The sequence below is a fragment of the Haplochromis burtoni genome, unplaced genomic scaffold (assembly GCF_018398535.1).
Source record: "Haplochromis burtoni strain Fernald_Lab_line unplaced genomic scaffold, NCSU_Asbu1 Contig_27, whole genome shotgun sequence".
Lineage (NCBI taxonomy): Eukaryota > Metazoa > Chordata > Actinopteri > Cichliformes > Cichlidae > Haplochromis > Haplochromis burtoni.
The window spans coordinates 3,482,249-3,503,829 of NW_024582388.1; the positions used below are offsets into that span (position 1 = coordinate 3,482,249).

General features: G+C 38.6%; 3 protein-coding genes across 3 annotated transcripts in view; 1 reads left to right on the forward strand and 2 right to left on the reverse strand.

Moving 5' to 3' along the window:
• parp2 (poly (ADP-ribose) polymerase 2) overlaps positions 1–18,474 on the forward strand; it is a gene marked incomplete in the record, with an annotated part of 23,963 nt that extends 5,489 nt beyond the window's left edge. The window contains 10 exon segments of the mRNA XM_042219081.1: positions 157–259; positions 867–1,020; positions 1,149–1,290; positions 1,381–1,444; positions 1,523–1,657; positions 2,512–2,639; positions 2,802–2,901; positions 3,341–3,439; positions 3,788–3,912; positions 6,600–18,474. Of these exon segments, the coding sequence (XP_042075015.1) occupies positions 157–259; positions 867–1,020; positions 1,149–1,290; positions 1,381–1,444; positions 1,523–1,657; positions 2,512–2,639; positions 2,802–2,901; positions 3,341–3,439; positions 3,788–3,912; positions 6,600–6,759 (1,210 nt within the window).
• Positions 7,089–12,415, reverse strand: si:ch211-284o19.8 (protein lifeguard 1). The gene is made up of 5 exons (XM_005918126.3): positions 12,161–12,415; positions 10,339–10,539; positions 9,254–9,382; positions 8,145–8,288; positions 7,089–7,929 (listed from the first exon to the last, which is right to left on the reverse strand). Exons 1-5 carry the CDS (start codon positions 12,413–12,415, stop codon positions 7,795–7,797), a joined length of 864 nt encoding a protein of 287 aa, XP_005918188.1. The 3' UTR covers positions 7,089–7,794.
• zgc:66427 (uncharacterized protein LOC406256 homolog) overlaps positions 17,360–21,581 on the reverse strand; it is a 13,209-nt gene continuing 8,987 nt past the window's right edge. The window contains exon 5 of the mRNA XM_005918124.3: positions 17,360–20,039. The gene's annotated coding sequence lies outside the window, so the exon portion shown is untranslated. The remainder of the gene's footprint in view (positions 20,040–21,581) is intronic.

The window sequence follows — 21,581 nt, forward strand, 5'->3', positions numbered from 1 at the left end:
TGTAAAGCACTTTGTGATTTTATCTTGAAAGGTGCTATATAAATAAAATTTTACTTTACTTTACATTATGTGACTGACAGTGGAAAAAGAAAGGTTTTCCAGGTGCCTTCATGGATGTGTGTTTGGTGAAATTCCAACTTGTTTGTTTTGCTGCAGGTTCTTTGAAAAGACCAAGAACGAATGGGAGCATCGAGATAGTTTTGAGAAAGTAGCTGGAAAATATGACATGGTGTTTATGGACTACAGCACGAATGAAAAGGTACGTTTAGGAAAAGTCTTACTAAAAGTCATTCTTGGCATTTAGCAGCCATGTTGGCAAAGCCTCTGGGCGTTCTTACTTTGAAATTCCTATATAAGTGAATAGAAAAAAGCCATACTACTAGCGACAAAATTACTGCTTCATAAACACCTCAGTCCAGAGGCCTGAGCTGATTAGCATCTCTGGGTCCTAATTAGCTCTTTGGGGGTTGGATAACTGTCATCTCTGTTGTTTAAGAATTGTACCATAGATTTCTATTAAGGAGTCTTTGAGTGTTATAATGCCGAAACTTCTGTCAGCAGAAGTTGCACTGGAGAAATATGTTCAGAAATATGTTACATTCAATAAAAGATCACAGTAGATAGCCGCCCCTCCCCGAGCCTTGTTAAAAGGGATTTTTTTCTTCCCACTGTCACCAATTGTTTCCTTATATGGGGGCTGTCTGATTGTTTGGATTTTTTTCTGTATCTTTTTAGGGTTTCACCTTATAATATAAAGCACCTTGAGCTGACTGTTCTTGTCATTTGGCACTATATAAATAAAACTGAACTGAATTAAAAGGTTGGATGTGTCAGATTGTATTCTTGGATGTTTTTCACCATTCCAGGAGGAGAATCAGACCACAGTGGATACTGTACCAAAAAAGAAAACCTCCGAGCTGGATTCAAGGATTCAGTCTCTCCTAGAGCTCATCTGTGATCTGAAAGCCATGGAGGAGTGTGTGCTGGAGATGAAGTTTGACACCAAGAAAGCTCCTCTTGGTCAGTCTGACTCAAATTCATTATTACAGGTTGATTTGACTAAATGAGAAGATGAAGTTGGTGACAGAGTGACCAGTATTTCCATGCACTGTGTCAGACTTGACATTTTTCTTCCTTTCTATCTTTAGGCAAGCTGACCCCAGAGCAGATCCGAGCAGGTTACTCAGCACTGAAGAAGATCGAGGATTGCTTGAAGAAGAAGAAAGGGAGCAGTCGTGACCTTTTAGAAGCATGCAATCAATTTTACACCCGCATCCCACATGACTTTGGGTAAAAGGATGAAACTTTAGACAAAACCAGAGTGTGGATAGTTACCACCGATTCCTGTCTTGCTGTAACTAAAAGATGTTACCCTTATAGGTTGAAAACTCCCCCACTTATCCAAACAGAAGAAGAGCTGAAAGCCAAAATTGCCCTTTTGGAGGTAAAATGTTTTGATTTTATTCAGTTTGCTTAAAAAACCTTTCTTAACTGAACAATGTCTCCCATCCCTGTTTTAAAGGCACTGAGTGACATCCAGATAGCAGTAAAAATGGTCAAGTCCAGTGAAGACAGCGATGAACATCCTCTGGACAGACAGTATCACTCCCTCCGGTGCAAACTGCAGCCTCTGGACTCCAGCAACAATGAGTACAAGGTCAGTGTGATTTAAATAATTAACTAACCAGTTTTACCAAACCGTGTCACATTATTGATGATACTTGTTCTTAGCCTCAAAACAATTTGATAGGCTGATGTAGTTGCTTAAGACTTTTCTGCATCTAAATCATTATGCACAGAGAATAATTTATTCATTTGTAGTCATTTCACGTTGACTAGTCGATAGTTTGTGGTGAATCTTCTCATCTGATCATATTCTCCTTGGTAGGGCAATTGCTGGTGTTACATTATTAATGCCAAACCTGTCAGGGCTCATATATTATTTTTGACAGCAGGATGAACAGACTACTTGTGACCTTCTGACTGCTAGTTAATTTATGTTTACACTAACTAAACTAACTAACACTATGTCAGGAACATAGTGTTCCAGAGGTCTGTCTGCAAACACAGATAGTTAGTCTGTCAGCAGAAGCTGCTGCTGCTGAGTTTGTGAAACCTCCTGTCATGTCCAAATGTGAAAACAGCACAGGCTCTGTTGTTATGATTTCAGTTGAAATAAAAAAATATTTGATATGCTGGAAATACTAGCTTTTCAATGTGTGTGTTTTTTTTAAATCATTATTATTATTATTATTTTTATTTAGACTAAAATACCTATCTGGTGGGGCACTGCTCTGTAAACAGTGGCAAATCTTGTTTAATTTAATCCAGAGATAACGTGCATATATCTCACAGTGAACTGACTGATACTGAGTAGGTACCATGGAGATTTCCTTTGGCTGACTACATTTCCATTCACACTAAAACTTGTGTAGTTGTTAGTCTTCAGTATTATCTTGGATTCCTTTCAGCATTTTGCATTGAGCTAACTTTCCTCCTCTTTGTGTGAAGGTGATAGAGCAGTATCTGCACACCACTCACGCCCCCACCCACTGTGACTACACCATGACCGTGCTTGACATTTTCTCAGTGGACAGAGACGGGGAGAGCAAAAATTTCCTGTCACAGTTAAGTAACAGGTAGGAAGAAATACTGTTACTGCTTTATGACTTCAAGCTGACTTCAAAATCAGATTTATTATGCTGCATGTTTGCATTGATAAAAATCCAACATTGATGTCAATGAAAATTATGGGGGGTTTTTTCACAATGAGCCAAGCTAACCGTCTACCTGTCTGCCAGGACTCTGCTGTGGCACGGTTCACGTCTGTCTAACTGGGTCGGCATCCTCAGTCAGGGACTTCGAGTGGCCCCCCCTGAAGCTCCTGTTACTGGTTACATGGTAGGATGGAATATCAAAATTCAAAAAGACCAGTCCATAAGACCAGTCTTAGGTCCAACACAGGTTGCAGTACACTAGCGGAAAGCCTGGATATTAAATATTCAATATTTATTGAATATTGAATATTTACAGTACTTATTGTTGTCATCATTGTTCTTCATTGGTATCTTAAAATGTCTTGATCTTAATTTTTTAAAACGGTGTAGGAACCTCGGTGAGAGAATGAAAGACAAATAAAATATGCACAGTTTGACTTTGTCTCAGCTTGTATGTAACAGAAGTTAAACACATTTTTAAGAAAAAATCAATAAAATTGATCTAAATAATTACATTTTAAGGAGTCTCTAAAATGTGATCAATTTTCAACATGAAATTATCTCAGGCATTGAAATTGAACTCACATCGGTATATTACATTTTCTCATTTCTCTTTCACTCAGTTTGGTAAAGGTATCTACTTTGCTGACATGTCATCAAAAAGTGCCAACTACTGTTTTTCCAACCAGAACAACAACGTTGGACTGCTGCTACTGTGTGAAGTAAGGGTGGTTTTTTGTTTGTTTGTTTGTTTGTTTGTTTGCCATTAATAATTTTCATTATTGAAGTTTTGTTGCAGCTGCTCTGACCTGCAAATGTCTTAAATTTGCTGCCAAGGAAATGTCTTGTCTGTAATGTGCAATGAAGTTTTGTTTTTGCAGGTTGAACAGTTATATTTATAATTTGTATCCAGATACTTTTTTGATCCTGCAATGACTGCTGAGGTCTCAGGTAGAGACCCGTAGGAAGCCAAAAAAGCTGAATTTGATACCCAGAAAAATTCCTCTGCAAAGTGTAGTGGCCTAAATATAATGCAGCACTGGTAAATATTCATATATTCATGCCCACAGGTCGCTCTGGGAGAATCTAATGAGCTGCTGGATGCAGACTATGAAGCAAACAATCTGCCTGCTGGAAAACACAGCACCAAGGGTCTGGGACAGACTGGACCTGACCACAAAAACTCTGTCACACTGTAAGTCTTTCTAATTATAATGATATATTTAACACAGGCCAGTTACTGCTCAGTTATTTGGTCCATTGCTTTAAAACGAGGCCTTCATAAGTTTTAGCTCACTCAAAACACAGCTGCCTATCTTGTTTAGCACTGCTCATTCAAGGACAGTATAGACGGGATGCATGCAACCTCTAAGTTCAGTGAAGCAGTTCTCCACCTGCTGCTTACAGCAGGTTTCCAGAGCCGTCTAAGAACTGTCATTACCAGCTGCTGGTGTAGTCTGTACTACTCCAGGATAACAGACTCTCTGGAGAGCAGCTGAATGACACCAAAGAGCACAACAATACCCCACTGGTGGGAAAACACCATGGGAAGGTCCAGGAATAGTTGTGTAGAGATCACTTATCGTTTAAAACAAAAGGAAGGGAATATTGTAAATAGATGGGCAAAATAAATTAAAAAAATGCTAAAAAGCAACACAGAATACACTTAGGCAGCTTTAATGTCCCGTTCAAGCCCACTGAAGTAAAGTCTAGAGCTCAATTTGTGTGGGAAGCACTGATTTAAAGTGATACATTTAGTTCAGAGACCCTTGTAACCCATAGTGCTTGTATAGATTACCTAAACTGTTTATCTAATCTACTTAGACCTCTCTACTGAGGGCTATGTTCAAGCACTTCATATAAATGTCAGATGTTTATGTTACAGAAAAAGGCAATTTGGAGTGAGACCACTTAAATGAAAGTCAAAATGCTGAATGCTGAACTCTGCTGGCTACATGATGACTCATTCGTTAATGCACTGGCCTTGCTTTCCCCTTGTTTATTCTGCTGTTTTTCCTGCTGTGCCGCTTCTCCTCCATAGCTTCCACCAAATTCTGTTTTTCACTGCAGACCAGTCAGCTGACCATGAAACACAGCAGTGAATGTGTTTAGCTCCATTTGTGAAAATGAAGTCTGACCTGCCATGATAGAAAATGCAGTTTGTTTGTGGTTTGCTATGACCTTATTAGATGGTTGAAACTGCTGCAGTCTGTGGGGTTATACACTCATAGCTTCTCTAGTCTGCTTGTCACAGTTTCGTAAATCCCTTCGGTGTGTAAGGAGCCTGTAAGGCTGCAATACAACCGTAGCATATATGAATGTGGTGGGGGTGACGGTGTTTGTTGTGGTCGTGGTGTGTGTAGGCGTGAAAATAGGTGCACAAAGTTTTCTCAAATAATTTATTAAATAATACGAATAGTTTCTAAATGTAATTGGTAACCTGTCCAGGGTGCATCTTGCTCTATGACAGCTGGGATAGGCTCCTGCCTTCGTCTGATAAGTGGGAGAAAATGAATGCATGCATCAATAGATTGACCCACTTTGTGAAGAATAAGCAGTATAAATGTCTAACTGTGATCCCATGGTTGGATTTCTCACTGGAGATGTAGCTGGATGAGAAACAGACCAGCAGGAAAGGGCCAGGGGTAGGTGGTTAGCAACATCTGAATTGTTTCAGATGGATTAAAAAAACAAGTTTGAATAAATTGCCAAAGATTGAAGAGGTGTTCACATAACTGTGCCCCATATAAAATCGATGTGTTTGAAACACTGGGTTGAAGTCACTGTGAGTAGTCAGTGAGGCTAGAACGATGCTCCCTAAATGCACTCCATTTACCAGTGAACAAATTCATAGTCACAATCTACAAAAACGATAGAGAAGATTCAACAGTGTGAACATTTTAGAGCCATATTTATTTGTTGTTGTTGAGTTGTCTAAAAACAAGAATGCTACAGAAAGTAATTTCAAGATATTAACGCACAATTTACAGTCCTACATTAAGGCCTGTTAATTACTGAATCCTGTTTCCACTATAACGACTCTGTCATTATATATAGTGACAAGTCTCACCTTAGGCCTACATTTAACCTACATGCCATGAGCAGTAATTACATTCTTTTAGACTGGTATTAACAAACTGCACCTGTCCTGTTAGTAAGTTACCTGAAGCTGAAGAAATTAGTTTACGACTTTTCACTGCAGTTTTTTTAATGCCTTAAAATGCTCTTTAATCTTCGCATGATGTACCTAATTCTGTTAAAATTAGCAGGAGGTTTGGAATATATCTTTATCACTTGCATAGCAACAGCAGCCCTGCATTTGTCCAATACAAGCCCAAGGTTTGATAACGGAGCATATTCTATTTGTAAATTAATTGTAGTATACTGCTGCACACTGTTTGACAAAACATCCCCAGAGATGGATGGGATAGTGGTGCAGTGGTTAGCACTGTTGTCTCACAGCGAGAAGGTCCTGGGTGTGAATCTCCTGGCCAGCTGGAGTCTGCATGCTCTCCCTATGTGTGCTTCCTCGGCTTGTTAGGTTAATTGGTAATTCTAAATTAACGATAAATAAGAATGTGAGTGGTTGTCTGTCTTGTGTTGGCATTTTAATAGATTGGAAGTGCCCTGCCTCTCGCTCCAAGATATCTAGGATGCGATTGAGCTTTCCCATGATTCTGAACTGGAGAAGGAGTTAAGAGGATGGATCAAAGATCCTAAAAAATAGCCGAAGGAAAAAAAAAGAAATTGAAGCCAAAGAGTGCAGAATATTTTCCTTTTTTGGGAAAAAAATTGTTACAATCACCTAGAAGAAATTTTAAACAAAGGTAATTTGTGTTAATCCCACGGATTTATTTTATTGTTTCTCGATTTCTTTCTCAGGGACGGTATGACGGTGCCGATGGGGCCTGGCGTGAAAACGGGAGTGGGTAAATCTAACGCTTACTCCCTCCTCTACAACGAGTTCATTGTTTACAATCCTGCACAGACTCGCATGAGGTACCTGCTGCGTGTAAAGTTTAACTACTCATCACTGTGGTGAAGCCTTGGGAACTGTGTGCCTTTGTGAAATATGGATGAATGTTTAGGCGTTTTTAGTCATTCTTCATGTAGCGTTAACTTCTATGTTTCGGGGCATGGGTGGGGGTTGGATGTTACACCTGAAAACACTCGTTCATATAAGGCTGCAGCAATTGCTCAACTGAGAAAAATCATTTACAGCTGTTTTGATAATATAATGAATTGTTTTAGGGTTTTTTCCAAGACAAAAACTGTAGATGCGTCATCAAAGGCATGACTAGTGGATGTTTCATTATACAATAAATTATATTAAAAAGGAAAATCTTGCATATGAATTGATTTTCTCCCCCCCCCCCATCTTGGGATTAGTGCCAGCATTTTCACTTCTTTGACATCTTATATCGAATTGACTGCTGGGTTGAAATAACTCAAAATAATCACTGATGCTGGCAGCAGGATTTGCTGAAGGTTCTGCATCTCCATATATAAATGAGTGTCTGAGGAAACCATGAGGGACCAACTGAGGGAAAACATCAACTTTGAGTTCAACTTTTTCTTGGATTTTCTACAGTTTCTCTTATATCCTGGTATCATGTATAAGAAAAAGCTGTTGTTCGACAGAGGTTTGTTATACTAGATACTAGATACTTTAACACGGAGAGGATACACAAAACCTTTTGCACTACTTTTTGTCCCTGTATATGTATATTACTAAACGTCCTTGGATCAGTAGAAGGTCTCATTATCATTATTAAGGGTAGAATGGTTTTAGTGTAGGTGTTTGTTGTAACACAAATATTCTTCTGGATCTGTTATGAGGATGAAGGTTTTTAAATTTTGAAGAGTGGGAATAAAAATAAATGACTCAACATAAAGTGTGGTGTTTTTTTTTGTTTGATTTTTAATGGATTTAAATCTGAGACAAAGACGAGATTCTATGCAAACAGATTTTTTTTTTTGTGTGTGACATGATGCGAGGAGATTATATACAGCACATAATGATAGAGGACATTTTAATCCACAGTCTGAAGTGTCCGTTTGTTTTGTATATGCAGTTTCACCTCCTCCCCAGGATGTAGAGGAAAATTAGGACTACATCTAGGTAGATTCTGAGAGCAGCGTTGATGTAATCTTCTGGATCTGCACTGTAGGCCATCCTCCCCATCACCAGCTGACAGTCGATCACCAGGTACTAAGAGAGGCAGAGGAGGAGGAGATTTAGACCAGTGTGAGAAAAATGCGATCAAATTATATTAAAATACACTGTATTTTAAATTAAACAAAATACAGCTAATGCAGATTTATTTAAACTCCTTGAATTAAAGCTGAAACTCTTTGTTGTTGTATTTTAAAAGTGTCCTCATTCGAAAACCTGTGGACCTTACTGGATCTTGTTCCTTCTCTCACCAATGAAAACAACAGAGCTCCCAGACATCCATAGATAACTTCAGCAATGTAGCTGTAGTAGAATGTGCAAAATATCCCAAACATGGCGACGTCCACGACCAGAATCAACAAAGCACTGTTGCAATAAGTAAAATCATAGCGAGTCTGCAAATAACAGAAAGACATAAAGACATGAATGTCATTATTAAATAATCTATCAGTGTCTAATCTTATTTAGATTTTTTTTCTGTAGTGCACAGTAACCATGTGACATATGAAATGAACATGTGAAATATTAATCTTTTGAAACTTGAAGCATATGAGTCTCATAAAATAAGGCATTTCAGATCTTTCAAATGCAAGGAAAAAGTGTTTGCATACTCTCCAAGGGACTATGTTGATGTATTTAAATGTCTTGGATGAGAAATAATCTACAATATGAGCAATATTAAATTTACTGTGATATAAAAAAAACCTGCAAAATTAGCAAATGTTTGCACTGAAGGAGCCGGGACCAGTGATTTATAATTTTCTTTAAAATGAAAGATTGCTTAATCATTAAAAAATAGAGGGGAGATTAAAAAAACTATTGGTTGGGCTGATCAGTATCGGTATTTATAAATGAATATTTAAAAAAATATATAATAATGGAATCCTTCAACCATGGTATGAGTGGTGAAGTTGCATAGTTTGTCCACCAGAGGGCAACCTGCAACTTCCCTGCTGGCAACACATGTTGGAAACGCCACAAACAAAACAACCCTCTAATCCAAGCAGAGTCGGGCAGAACGTAAAGCAGTGAATAAATAAATACAGATAATGAATGTTAGGGGAATCTATTTATGTTTCGTGTGTCTGAAAGAAAAAAAAATCAAATATCAGAATATTCGATATCAGTCTTACAAATATCAGTCAATTAAAATCATCTATGACCAAATAGTTAATCAGCTTCCCTTTCACGTTACATTTTTCACTGCATGCATTTTGTGTTATTCTGATGTGCTGTGGATTTTCTTTACAGAAACCTTTCAGAGTTTTGACTTCAGCTGAGAAATCTGCACCCTGCTTTGGTGAAGAAGAAGAAGAAAGCTTTTCAAATGCAGCGCTTCTGCACAGCCTGACGGTCTCACCTGCGCTGAAAAAGCGATGATTGAGATAGAAATGGCCAGCGTTACTCCCATAGCCAGGATCACAGCAGTGGTGTTGTGAAAGGAGGCGATGGTCCCCGTCATGTATGACATGCTCACGGTGACAACAAACTGGAGGTAGAAAATTAAGTGCATTAAACATCTCCAGAACACGTGAAACACATTTTCCACTTATTTTCACTCAAAACAAAAAATAAGAACATATCAAATAATGAAAACAGAACAGAACATGTACAAGAAGCAAGGCCAGAAAGAAATTGTGTGAACGTGGTCTTCAGGTATGGATGCTTGTTTCCGACACTGAAAAAACAAACTTTTATATTCGGGCAATGTGGCCTTTTGGCCTCTGCTTTTCTAGTTTGTTGTGTTTGCCAGTCTCTTCCAGGAATTGCCGGGTTGAGGTGACCTAGATAAGAAAGCAGAACACATGAGCAGGTTTGGTTTAAGGCTTTTTCTTTTTCTCTTATACACACACTCATTCATACACTTGCCATGCATTCAGACATGAATGCACTTAATGAGTGCTTTTAAAAGAAAAGGTGCAGCAGTGAGCTTCTGCTTGCGTTTTGCTCTGCTGTACGTGCAGTATTTAACAACAACAGGAACAGGAAGAGCCTGTCCTAAATTAACATGCCAACCAAACCTGAAATCACTCAGTGAATCTGCTGCCCTTTAGAGAAAACTTTAGAGGTTTTGTTTTGGAAAATGTAAAAAGCAAACTTTCCACAAGTCATTTAGAGCTTTGAGTTCTCAGTTAGAATAGAAAAGTGCTACATAAGTGCCAGAACATTTACTATCTGTTTGTGGAAGTCTAAATCTTTGACAAAAGTCATCAGTGGTTTTTTTGTTGCTGTTGTTCTTATTCTGACCTTTATTTCCTTTTTTTAACAAAGTTATTGCTGAGCACTTAGCACTTATACTTTAACTTCTAGTTTTTAGTTAAGTGGTTCACAAGCTGAGGTGCCATCCTGACTGCATGACCAAAATATTTCACTTCTCTTTCCAAAAATGTGACTGTGCCGTGTTTCATATCCATTTGATACATGGTTTTGTTATTTGTGACCCACCAGTGCCACAATGTTCCACGGGTGATGCTGGCTGAAGGACTTGCAGCAACTGAGGGCGATGGCGACCACAACGAAGACGATGAAGGAACTGAGATAGACCCAAATGTTTGATTGCACTGCCTCTTTGACCACGCTGGAGAAGGTGAACACGCACACTACAGTGAAGGTGAACAGCAGCTGGAGCGTCACGATGCTAAAAACCTGTCCCGGAAAAGAGAAAAGGCTGAGTTTTGTTTTTTAAATTACAACTTTATTACAAAGTAACTACACTGTAAAAGAAAACTGCAAATGTTTTTCCTTAAATTTAACTCACATTAACAAAGAAGAACTAGTCCAACAATGTCAACTGTTTCCTTAGTCAGAGGCTGCTTTGAAATATTATAAACGTGGTGTCAAACATGCAGTTCTGGAGCCAGAGTTGGTTCACCAAAGACCCCAGACCAGCCCCCAGGATGGCCCAAAGAAATCTTTGATTTTTCAGTAAAATGCATACAGTAACTGGTGAGGTAACACCAACTTCATCACACTGGAGTCAAAGAATATTAAAAGTTGAGTATTTTTTAGATCTCGAGACGTTATTTCAATCACAGAGTAAAATACTATCAATGTTTAGTGCGTGAAACCTGTAAATGTGAAGAGTTTGTGCTTTTCAACAGTCGCTGTGAATTATAATAGCAATAAACTTAAGCAATACACTTTTTTAAGGTGTATCATCTGCAGAAGCAGGGTTCATTAAGTGTTATTGTTTTTAAAACATACTTTTAGTTCTCTATATTAAAATAAAGATGGGTTGTTATACAATGTCTTTACTGGCTAGTCCCACTCAAATTGGGTTGTATGTAGATCATCTATTCATTTTCCTCAATTTATCCAGTTCAGGGTCACTTAGCAGCTGGAGCCTATCCCAGCTGTCATAGGGTGAGAGGCAGGATACACCTGGAGAGGTTGTTAATCTGTGGCCATCCTAACAGAGTGGCAGCCGATCACATTTGGCCTGTTCAATATCAACAGTTAACCAAAGTGTGGGTCTCTGGACTGTGGAGAAAGCTGGAGTACCCGGTAAGGACCCTTGCAGGCTCAGGGAGGGTGTGGAAATTCAAGGATGCTTGTGTGGTCCTTGAAAATAAGTTTGACTTCTCTCTTTTCTCAAATCTACTTATTTGTGCTCAGGAAGAAAGTGAGAGAAACAGCCTCCTTAATCTTCCGCATACAGGCACAAAATAGTTCCTGATTTTGCCAACTGTAACATGTGATTACCACGTGCTGCAATTACCAGTTCATAAAATAAACAGCTCCCTAAAAGTAAACAGGATTTGAAACACCCAACTTCTCCCACTCCAAGTGGCTGTTGTGTGAAAGTAGACCCGACCAAAACATCTGGCTGCTATGTTGACGTGCCATTACGGCTTCCTGTAACTGGCTGTGAAATTCAGGGTTACTTAAGTTTTGTATGTTTTAATTCCTTTTTGATTCTTTTCCTCTTTTATTGTTTCAGTCTAGTTTTTAGTTTTAAAAATTGCTTTATTTTTATGAGCTTTTGTGTTATTTTCAGTTTCAGAATATAGAATAATATGTCATTTTTCAGGGGCAAGAAAGTTGACTTACTCATTTAATTTAGTCTGATTTTTTTAAGGTGCATAATATTACTTATTTTATAGCTAAATGGAATTAAAATTACTGATCATAACAACAACAAAAGAAAGCAGTTTTGTGTTGTTGTGTTGCAGCAAATACAAAGAGTACTTGGCGCACATGTCTCAGAAAGATTTTCAACATTTATGGTGGATTCTTAGAGTTATCGTCCAAAACGTAGCGTACAAACCTTTCTAATAAACCCTTTCCTCACTATCTCGTCATCAAAGGAAGATGAGGACACCAGCGGAGTCGTTTCTGATGATATCTGTGGGTTTATGTCATGGAAAGACTCATAACGAGAGATTTGAGGTGGTTTGTACACTGGTGGGGCTTCAGAGTAGGCTGGAGGCTGCTCTTCTTGGTAGGAATGCATCGATGCTGAGGGGACATCAGAGCCGGGATCGTGCTGTGTCTCCTTGGAAGTGATGGAGTCTGCTGACATTCTGGTAAAAACTGAAAGTCAGTGACAAAAGAGGAACCAAATGTAAAAGTTAAATTCAAGTAAACATCAGCTGTGGCATGTATATCAGCACAAGTGGAAAGTGCAAGGCTTAAAAAATACAATAAAACACGAGGACGTCATTAAAATCAGTAACCGAGCTACTAAAAGAATATTTCTACTCATATATTTGGTTTCAAATAGCCGCAATAATTCTGAATGGGGACAGAAGGGTCATGCACAGCATTGCAAGTCAGATGCAGATTGTTTTTTAAAAAAATCCAGGCTTGCTGCTGACTTGTTACACAAGAATGATGTGGGCACTGAGAAGTAAAATGTTTGATTTCAGCATTTACCGTGGGAAAGTTGGTGTTGTGTCAGCTGATGTTGGCTAAAAGATTTATGATACCCAATTAAACTGAACTTATTTTGCAAACTATATTGCAGTTTTCACACTAAAATTAGACATGCTGTCTTTACTTAAAAATTAAACACTTGAACACAAATGACCTTACTTTACTTCATTTAAGTTTAATGCACATTACACAATATTATTTTAGCTCATTTTGTTACAAATGAACTGTTGCTGGGAATATCCTTGATCTTTTTTAAGTTAAGACTACTTGTAGACAATGAAGTGTTTAATGGACAGAGCTCAGTTTTTGCTGCATCTTACATGAATTCTGTTTTTATGGACACTTGAATTAGAAGTCTATAAAGGGAACTGACCCAGAGTCATGGTGGCCTTTTAAACCTTTCAGGTTTTTGGCCACACTACGAGTGGAAATCATATCAGACATCCACAAGAATCTGAACGTCTAAACACAGCAAAACTTAAATAATGATCACAACATCAGTAAAGTAAGAGTCTGAAATTAGACATGATCAGATCCATGAATGAAATAATGCTGCCTTATTTAGAAAAAGCAGTCCAGATAATTAAATGAAACAAGAACAGTGCAAATTAAGTAAACTATAAAACTTGCAAACAGTTGTTTTTACCAGTAGGAGAAGCACTGGTGTCAGGTACACAGGACGTTACCTTTTACATACTGTAGTATAGGTCTATAATAGAGAGTAAATTATTGTTCTTCCTACCTCTGTTGCTTGATAATCCCACAGTACTTAATGTGATGAAGGCTACACGTTAAACCTGGACAGGCTGACGATGGCAGCTGTATATTTTACTTACGTGATATTGAGTTTCACTTCCTTCCACTTTAAAGTGGCGAAACCTTCTGATGACTGACAGGGTTTAAAAACTCCTTTGTTTCTTAACAGATCGTTGGCCATTAAAGTGTCCAAGGACTTCCCAGGGTCCTCCTCAGTCTGAACTTCCAGAATTGAGTGCTGTAAAAATGATTGATTTTTACATATTCCCCTGTGTCATTGTCCTGATTGTCTGTACCTGTGTATCATTCCTCCAGCTGTTCCTGCTTCCCTGATTACCTTATATGTATAAATAGTCCTCTCCTTTCCCTTAGATTTTGACATAGTGGCTGCATCATTCATTAGTTGCTCAGTTGTGTGCCTTCTCTCTGCATTGATTTGGCTTCTGTTTGCCCCTGTTTTTGGACTTGTTTCCTGGACTGCTTGCAACCTGAATAAAGGTTTGCCATTTGTTGCCGTCATCCTGCCGTATCCTTTTTCTCACAGTCTACCTAAACTGCAGTTTGTGACAATATGGCCAGGCTTCTCCTTCTGCAGCAAATTTGCTGAGTCCTTACTCCAGCAGTCAGCCTCTCGAATCATGTGATCAGAAGCTACTGACTGTTCTGCTTTCATTTTGAATCTGTTAAACTTTCATTCACTTTAACCTCCTAAGACCCGAACTCTTTCATGGCATGCATTTTTAATTTCTCTTTGCTATTTGGGCTAATTGGGACCTGATGAATGTAAAAACAAAGAATTACGTGATTTTTTTTTTTTACCTGTCTGTCTTTGGTTCAAAGTATTGCTTATGTGTGCAAATGTAGAAACAGGTGCTTGAATATGAGTACATTCATAATTGTCTGGTTTTGTTCAAATTATGAGGAAGTACTTAAAGTATAACACAAATAGTTCTTTTTTAAAAATAGTATTTATAAATGCTAACTAAATACAATATTCATAGAACTCTGGGGTAATATTTTGTCTTTGGAAAGCTGTCCTGAAAATATTCACATATTCAGTTTGTCTGCTGCTGCCAGGCATAGACTGTAATTGCAATAATAAGTGTGCAACCTATTTCCAGACAACTCATTCAGTGCTCACATTTCCCTCAAGAAAATAAAAGTACTAGGATAAATATTCATCTTTTGGGACAACACAAAATATTTTGTGTTTACTTCAGTTATTTTTAATGTCTGCTGTCCTTAATTAAAAACAGTATATATACACACACAACCATAATGAACAAACAGACACTAAGAGGAGTTGTTATTTAAGTGATAGCTTTTATTTCACAGGTTTATTATTTTTAAATTATGACATAGCTTATAGTTTTGAAGACGGTTGTGGTATATTTTCAGGTCTGTTTACATCACTGCCTCTTTTCAGTTTCATTTTCATTGTGTTTATACAAAACAACTATAGTGTGTGTTGATATTTAGGAAAATCCATTCTTTCCCCGACAAATGCTGTGATTCTTATAACACTGGCTGCCGGACACTTCCTAAAAATTTAAAGTTACTTTACTTTCTTCAGGTCAATTTCTGGAGCAGTTCAAGCTTAGAGTTCAATGGTGACGTCGAGTGCAGAAGAGGAAATAGCTGAGGGGCATCATGTGGTAGAGCTGGGAGCTTCAGTTCACAGATACTGAGGGGATGTTGTGGTTTCAACTGTAAAAAGAACTAAGGCACAAAACATGCTTTTAAATGCAACAGTAACATGTTGTGCCCTCCCTGATTTTTAGATTTAATGCAGAATAAAGTCAGAAATTCGGAACTTGGAAATGACCACATCACAAACTTAAAGCTCAGATTTCATAAATGGGAACTGTGTGATGTTTGTCTTCATTGCACAATGACCCATACCATTGCATAATGGTTGGGCTGTGCTGGGACTTGCAGGTACCAGCTGCAGGAGCTACAGTAGAGCTAGTTTAGATACTTGGACATTTATTTTAAAGCATTATTTCAATTAACTGTAATGTTGGTGGTCACAGGACACAAAAATTGCATGTATGGAATCTCCAGGAAAATCTGATCAAAACTGCTTAAAACGTTTGGTGACTTTCATCTGAAATAAGGATTGGAAGGATTTGATTTTTATTACTGCTGCTGAATTACTCATGCATTTAAATTCAGGATTGTTTGAGTGCCACGTCTCGCTCTTATAATGTCTCTGACCTGAACACAGTGTACTGTGCTTTATAAAAGCTCCTCATTGTGCTGTCTGGCTCTCACAAACCTCTTCTATGCTCAGCAGTGTGCACTTTGCTGTCTGCCACATATGCATATAAGCCTGAAATAACTGATATGCTGGCTTGTTACTGATGATTTTTGTAAAATAAGTGCATTACTTAGTGGCAGTCTTTAAGTCAGCCTACGACAGTAATACAAATCCAATTATTGTTTCTTTTAGGACTTTAAATATAAATGTGATAAAGCCATACAGCTGAGTAGACACTCTGGTTCACAGGTTGCCTTAAATTGCCTTAAATTTCATTTAACTTATTATAGTTTTGTATTTTCTAATTGGTTTTTAATTTTATTTTCACTTTGTTTTTAATTCAGTTTAAGTTCCAGCGTAGTTTTCCTGTTTCAAGTTAGTTTTTATTGTCACAAAATGTTTAGTTTTATTCGTGTAAGTTTTTCTTTTTAATTATATTACGGAGGGCAAATGTCAGAAGTAAGATTTCGGAGCATCAGTACAAGTATTAAAGTAAGAACACAGAACCTTTTGAAAGCTGATGACTCACAGTCTTGGAGACATCTAGAAACTCAATAAACGTGTGCCTCAGCAGGCTTGTTGTAATACAGTTTTTACCAAAGTAACAGATCCTAAAACTACAGATGTGTCCTATAAAATGTTTTTTCACATCTAATTATTTTTAGTTAACTACATTAACCTTGCTCTGGGGAACCCTTCCAAACAAGAACCACACTTGTTCAGCTTTTTCTGATCGGACCATCATGAACTGTAACATTTAACATGCTAACTGAGGCCTCTAGTCTCTTAGATTTCAAGTTTCTCAGAGCATTGCAGAGTTAGTCCTTCGGCAGGACCTCGTTGGGACATTTCACTCCTGGGAAGATTGGCAAATGTCTTGACCGTATTCCCACTTGTGAATAATCTCTCGCTGTAAAATGACAGACTTTTTTGGGGACATTGCCTTTATGTATTTTCCCTGCTAGCTCAAATCACATAAATATCTTCTGTGTTTACCTGGTTTCAGTCATGAGAGTTGGACCATGAAGCGTATCTGAAATCGTGCTACTTTTATGCATTTTGTTTGCTGAAATGTGATGTCGTTTATAAATCTGCTTCAGTAGCTCAGATGCATTTTAGCAGCAATTTTCAAAATGGTCAAAATGCATTTTTCTGCACCTTAAGGACATCACCATTGTGGATGTTTTTCATCATTTTTAGGAATTATTTATTATTGGGGGATGACAACAAACAAGAACAGCCAACGATGGCTTAAGATTAGTTACCAAACACCTTCCTCTGCTTACTTTACATTAATTATTAAAGAACAAGTAATGCCTCTCCTTCTGTTTATAAGATTGAGGAAACCTGCAGTCAGCTGAGACTGAAGAAGTCACTTGGATGAGTGACAGTATCAACCTTTGGAGATTCCTCTCCTTCTGTTCACATGGAGATGACATGTCCAATGTAACTCCTGAAATCTACACATATGCTTAAGCAGGCACCGCAGTCAAGCTCCACAAACAAGGAGACACATTTTTGACAACTTAAACCAAAACAAAAATATATATACACAAAACAGACACGGACAAAACATCTGTCACACATATTTATTGTAAAAAATACATATAAAAACAATTTTTGAGACATACAAAAGATCGGAGCTTAGAAACAGTATATTGAACAGACAAGGACCAAGCAATTTTCTTGAATTGTATTACATATTTACAATTTAATAAATAAAACTCAATTTGTTTGTTTTATACCAGAGTAAAGGCAGATTGTCCATATCTTGGGGATGCAGATACCGCTGTGGTGACATTTTAAACATCGGTCTGTAATCACAGGGCAGGCAGGGAAATGGCGCCCTGTGATTCGAAACCAAAGACTTGAGAATATTTATACAAAATACATCCTTGGTTGGAGAGGGGCTAGTTTTCACACAGAGCATTTAGCTAGCATTGGTAAAAATTTGAGGTATTGCACCGCACAGCTTAGAGGGGGTTAAGGAAGTAAATCAAGAGTAACGTGGCGGTTTTGGATTGTCTGTAATCTTTATTGACAACCCAAATGCCACCAACACCCCTCTGAACACACACACACACACTCACACAAACACCCCCCCTTAAAACCCTCCCAGCCAAAGTATACAATATCATAACTTATCACCACGACAAATGTAATCTGAACATCTAAATGATCAATGCGCCTCCTCTTCTGCCCTGTCCCCCAGAACAACACAGACCTAAATGCACAAACAAACTATTTTTGGCTTTATTTTTCTTTTCTCCAATACAAAATAAGAGAAACATGCACAAGGCTGCCCTCTAATGACGGGACAGGTTATAGCACCGCAGACTGCAGAACATTGGGGTGGGGGGAGACAGAAAAGACCAACAGAGGCTGGGGTGAACAAACCTGTGAGCATGGCTCACCTCTTGGCCAACCTCTAAACCGCCCCACACCACTGCAGCGCTGAAAGGTAAACACCTTTAGAGCAGGCAGCAAAAGCAATCAGTTACAATATATTTTTTGTTCTTACTGCTAGAGTTTCCACTGGCCTACGTACGACCTGTATCAGGCAGCATCTGTTGAGCAGCCTTACTGTTTCGGCTTCCACTTCAGCTCAGCCCCCAAAAACAACACCACAAATACCTCTTTGCACAAGAACCCCTTCACCAGGCAAAAGGCAATCAACACACACACACACACACACAAAAAGAAAGGCCAAGGATAGCCATTTAACACATTTAGCAACAAACATGAGCATTGTGATAATAAAATAGCCTAAATAAAAAAAAAAAATAAAAAAAAGGGGGGGGGGGGCTGCTTATGTAATAATTAACCATCAGCTGTCCGTAGCCTCCAGTGTTATGGATCGAGGCAGATACCACATGGTGTACACTTGCTCCAAAAATACATCTGTCCCTTTATCTCCCCTCGATCTGGCATTTGTGTAACCAGATGGCGAAACTGTTGCGTGGTCCAAAAGCAGAGAGAAAGAATCCAAATTACACCCCAGAGGACAGAGGAGGCAGGGGACAAAAACTCAAAACAGCTTTCAAAGTAGAAGTTTCGACCATGTGAGCCGCCATGTTGCGTACCAAATACAACATTAAACAGGAAGGATGTTGAATGCAGTTAAGCCGGTTCACCAAGCAGACTTCTGGGCAATTTACAGTACACACACACACACACACTTGAATTTACAGTCGTGCTCAGGACATAGTCTGTCCCTGGTTGTTATCTAAACGTGCACACGCATACAAACACACAAACAATCTTATCCTGGATCTTATGGTTTAAACTAAAACAAGCCTGAGGGACAAAAGTGCACAAGTTGGTGCAAACACCAGCGCTACTATGGCCCTATAAAATACCTACAAACCCTCCTCAACGCTCACCAAGTAGCAGCACATTAAACCCACCGCTATTCAACCACCTACAAGTCTGACCTACCAAAAAAAAAAACCCCCAAAAAAACCAACCCAAAAACTTATTTTTCCACTCCCCAAACAGTTAGGCCCCCAAACATCCCCTGAAATGTTTACATGTAACAGGAGAGGAAAAACAAAAAACAACAACAAAAAAAAACAAAAAAAAACCCAACACCTAATGACGGCAGCCCCCACTCACCAAATACAAGTCCTCAACCTCCAGCTCAATCAAAATAAAGCAATGTTTACATAGTAACAGTTTGCGCTTTCAGTGTGAGGTTGGTTCATTTATGGGGTGAGCCAAGAAAAGAAAACATTCATCCGATGTATGACATGGAACGATAATCGTTCTGTTTTGGATTTTTTCTTTTTTTTTGCAAAACACTTGATAAAATAAACAATCCCGTTGGGAGGGAGAGAAAATACACAGGAGAGGATCCAGAGTCACAGTTAAGACCATTTTTTTCTTTTCTTTTTTAGCCCCCCCCTTCCCCCGCAGCCAGGTTTAAGTTCGTTCTAGGATGATGTATTTATACGTTCTGCAGTTTAAAGCCAAGTGCGCAGGATAGACTGATAAACGCTGTCGTTTCAGTTCCAACCGGGAGGGGATGTCTCGACCACGGACTTTTGAACTGTCGGGAGGAGTTTGGCTTGAAATGGTCAAGCTCAAAGGGAGCGATCCCAGCAGAGAGCGTCAGGTGTCTTCACGTGCAGCTTCCTCTTAGGATCGTCTGTTCTCCGCTCATGTATTTGTAGTCTGTGTCCAAAAGTGACAATGGGCTTTCGTTTGTTCAATTACACATTTTTTATTGGGGATTTTTCGGATTCAGTGTAGTCTCCTGTGAGGGCAGAAAAAGACACGAAAGAAGAAAGAAAGAAAAAAAAAAAGATTCATTAATACAGGCCGTGGGGACTGTGCTGAAAAACAGACTGCAGCAAAGACAGAAAAAATGTGAAAATTTATATCAATTCTATATCTTTTTTGTTGTTGTTTTTGGTGTTTTACAGAAACAATGTGGCCACAGGCAGAAGTTCTTTGTGCTGCCAGCATTTATTTTCTATTCAAACACTATTAAGTTCAGCACTGACGCAAAAACTTTGAGGGTGCAGCTTCTCCCAACCCCACCCACACACGCACACACACACACACACACAGTGTTTTGTGAACACTGAGAAATCCAGAAGCAGGGAGTTTTGTGACGCAAATGCTTGATGTCACTATTAACATTTTTTTACAGCAGAAGCCCTTATTTCAGGAGTAGAGCAGCACTCTAAAAATGAGTCAGCGGGGGAAAAGGCTGCCTTTTGGGCTCGATCAAAGAGCAACTTCCAGCCATTGATAACTAGCAGACGTCCCCTAAATGTCCCCTGATGCTTGACAATACAAGTGAGTCAATCAAAAAGACTCCCGTGTTAAAAACAAAAACCTTTACACCATTTACAAAACAAAAACATTTTGGCCTCCAAGCATAGTTTTGCCCAGAGCAGAGTGCAGTTTTTCTTAGAACTCATCCACCTGAAAAATGGAGTTAGAGGTGCAGCCACTTTGACTGGAAGGCAGAGCTGAGCAGCTTCTACTCAGCCTCAACCACTACTTTGGTTTATTTTATTATAAATTATATTGGAGCATTTTTTAACGGATGGATCTGACGAACTATTATCAAACTGTAACAGACGGAGGTAGTTTCCTGGTCTGAAAAGCGAAACCAGTGCAGCAGTGTCTTAAACCTGCATTATTTCTAAATGGCCACCAGGGTGCAGTCTCTCTGGTTGCTTTTTATGGGAAAAGACGTCTCGGATTTGACCTTTGAACACTTTCCTGACGAAATTATGTGCACAGTCCCAGACAGTGGAGTCTGTTCAAGTGGATGTATCCACATCAGCATAATCCAAATGAACAAAATCATCTTACTGGGATTTCCTAACCTGGGTGACATGTTGGCTGAGTCACTCATTTTCAAAGCCATGCTGTAAAACTCAGAAACCAGTCTTACTTGTTATCATCTATCGTCCACCTGGGCCTTACACAGAGTTTGTCTGATTTCTCAGACTTTTTATCTGATTTAGTTCTAGCTCAGATAAAATAATTATTGTGGGTGATTTTAACATCCATGTAGATGCTAAAAATGACAGCCTCAACATGGCATTTAATCTGTTATTAGACTCAATTGGTTCTCTCAAAATGTAAAAGAACCCACCCACCACTTTAATCACACTCTAGATCTTGTTTTAACATATGGCATAGAAACTGAACATTTAACAGTGTTTCCTGAAAACCCTCTCCTGTCTGATCATTTCCTGATAACATTTACAATAATTGATTACACAGCAGTGGAGAGTAGACTTTATCAAAGTAGATGTCTTTCTGAAAGCGCTGTAAC

Bases quoted from the DNA above. Each gene is read 5' to 3' on its own strand.
- si:ch211-284o19.8 (XM_005918126.3), bottom strand. From the start codon at position 12,415: ATGTCAGCAGACTCCATCACTTCCAAGGAGACACAGCACGATCCCGGC. The intron at 10,540-12,160 runs GTTTGTACGCTA...TTTCCGGGACAG, and splicing joins GGAAAGGGTTTATTAGAAAG to GTTTTTAGCATCGTGACGCT. The intron at 9,383-10,338 runs GTGGGTCACAAA...TTCTACCTCCAG, and splicing joins CGTGGAACATTGTGGCACTG to TTTGTTGTCACCGTGAGCAT.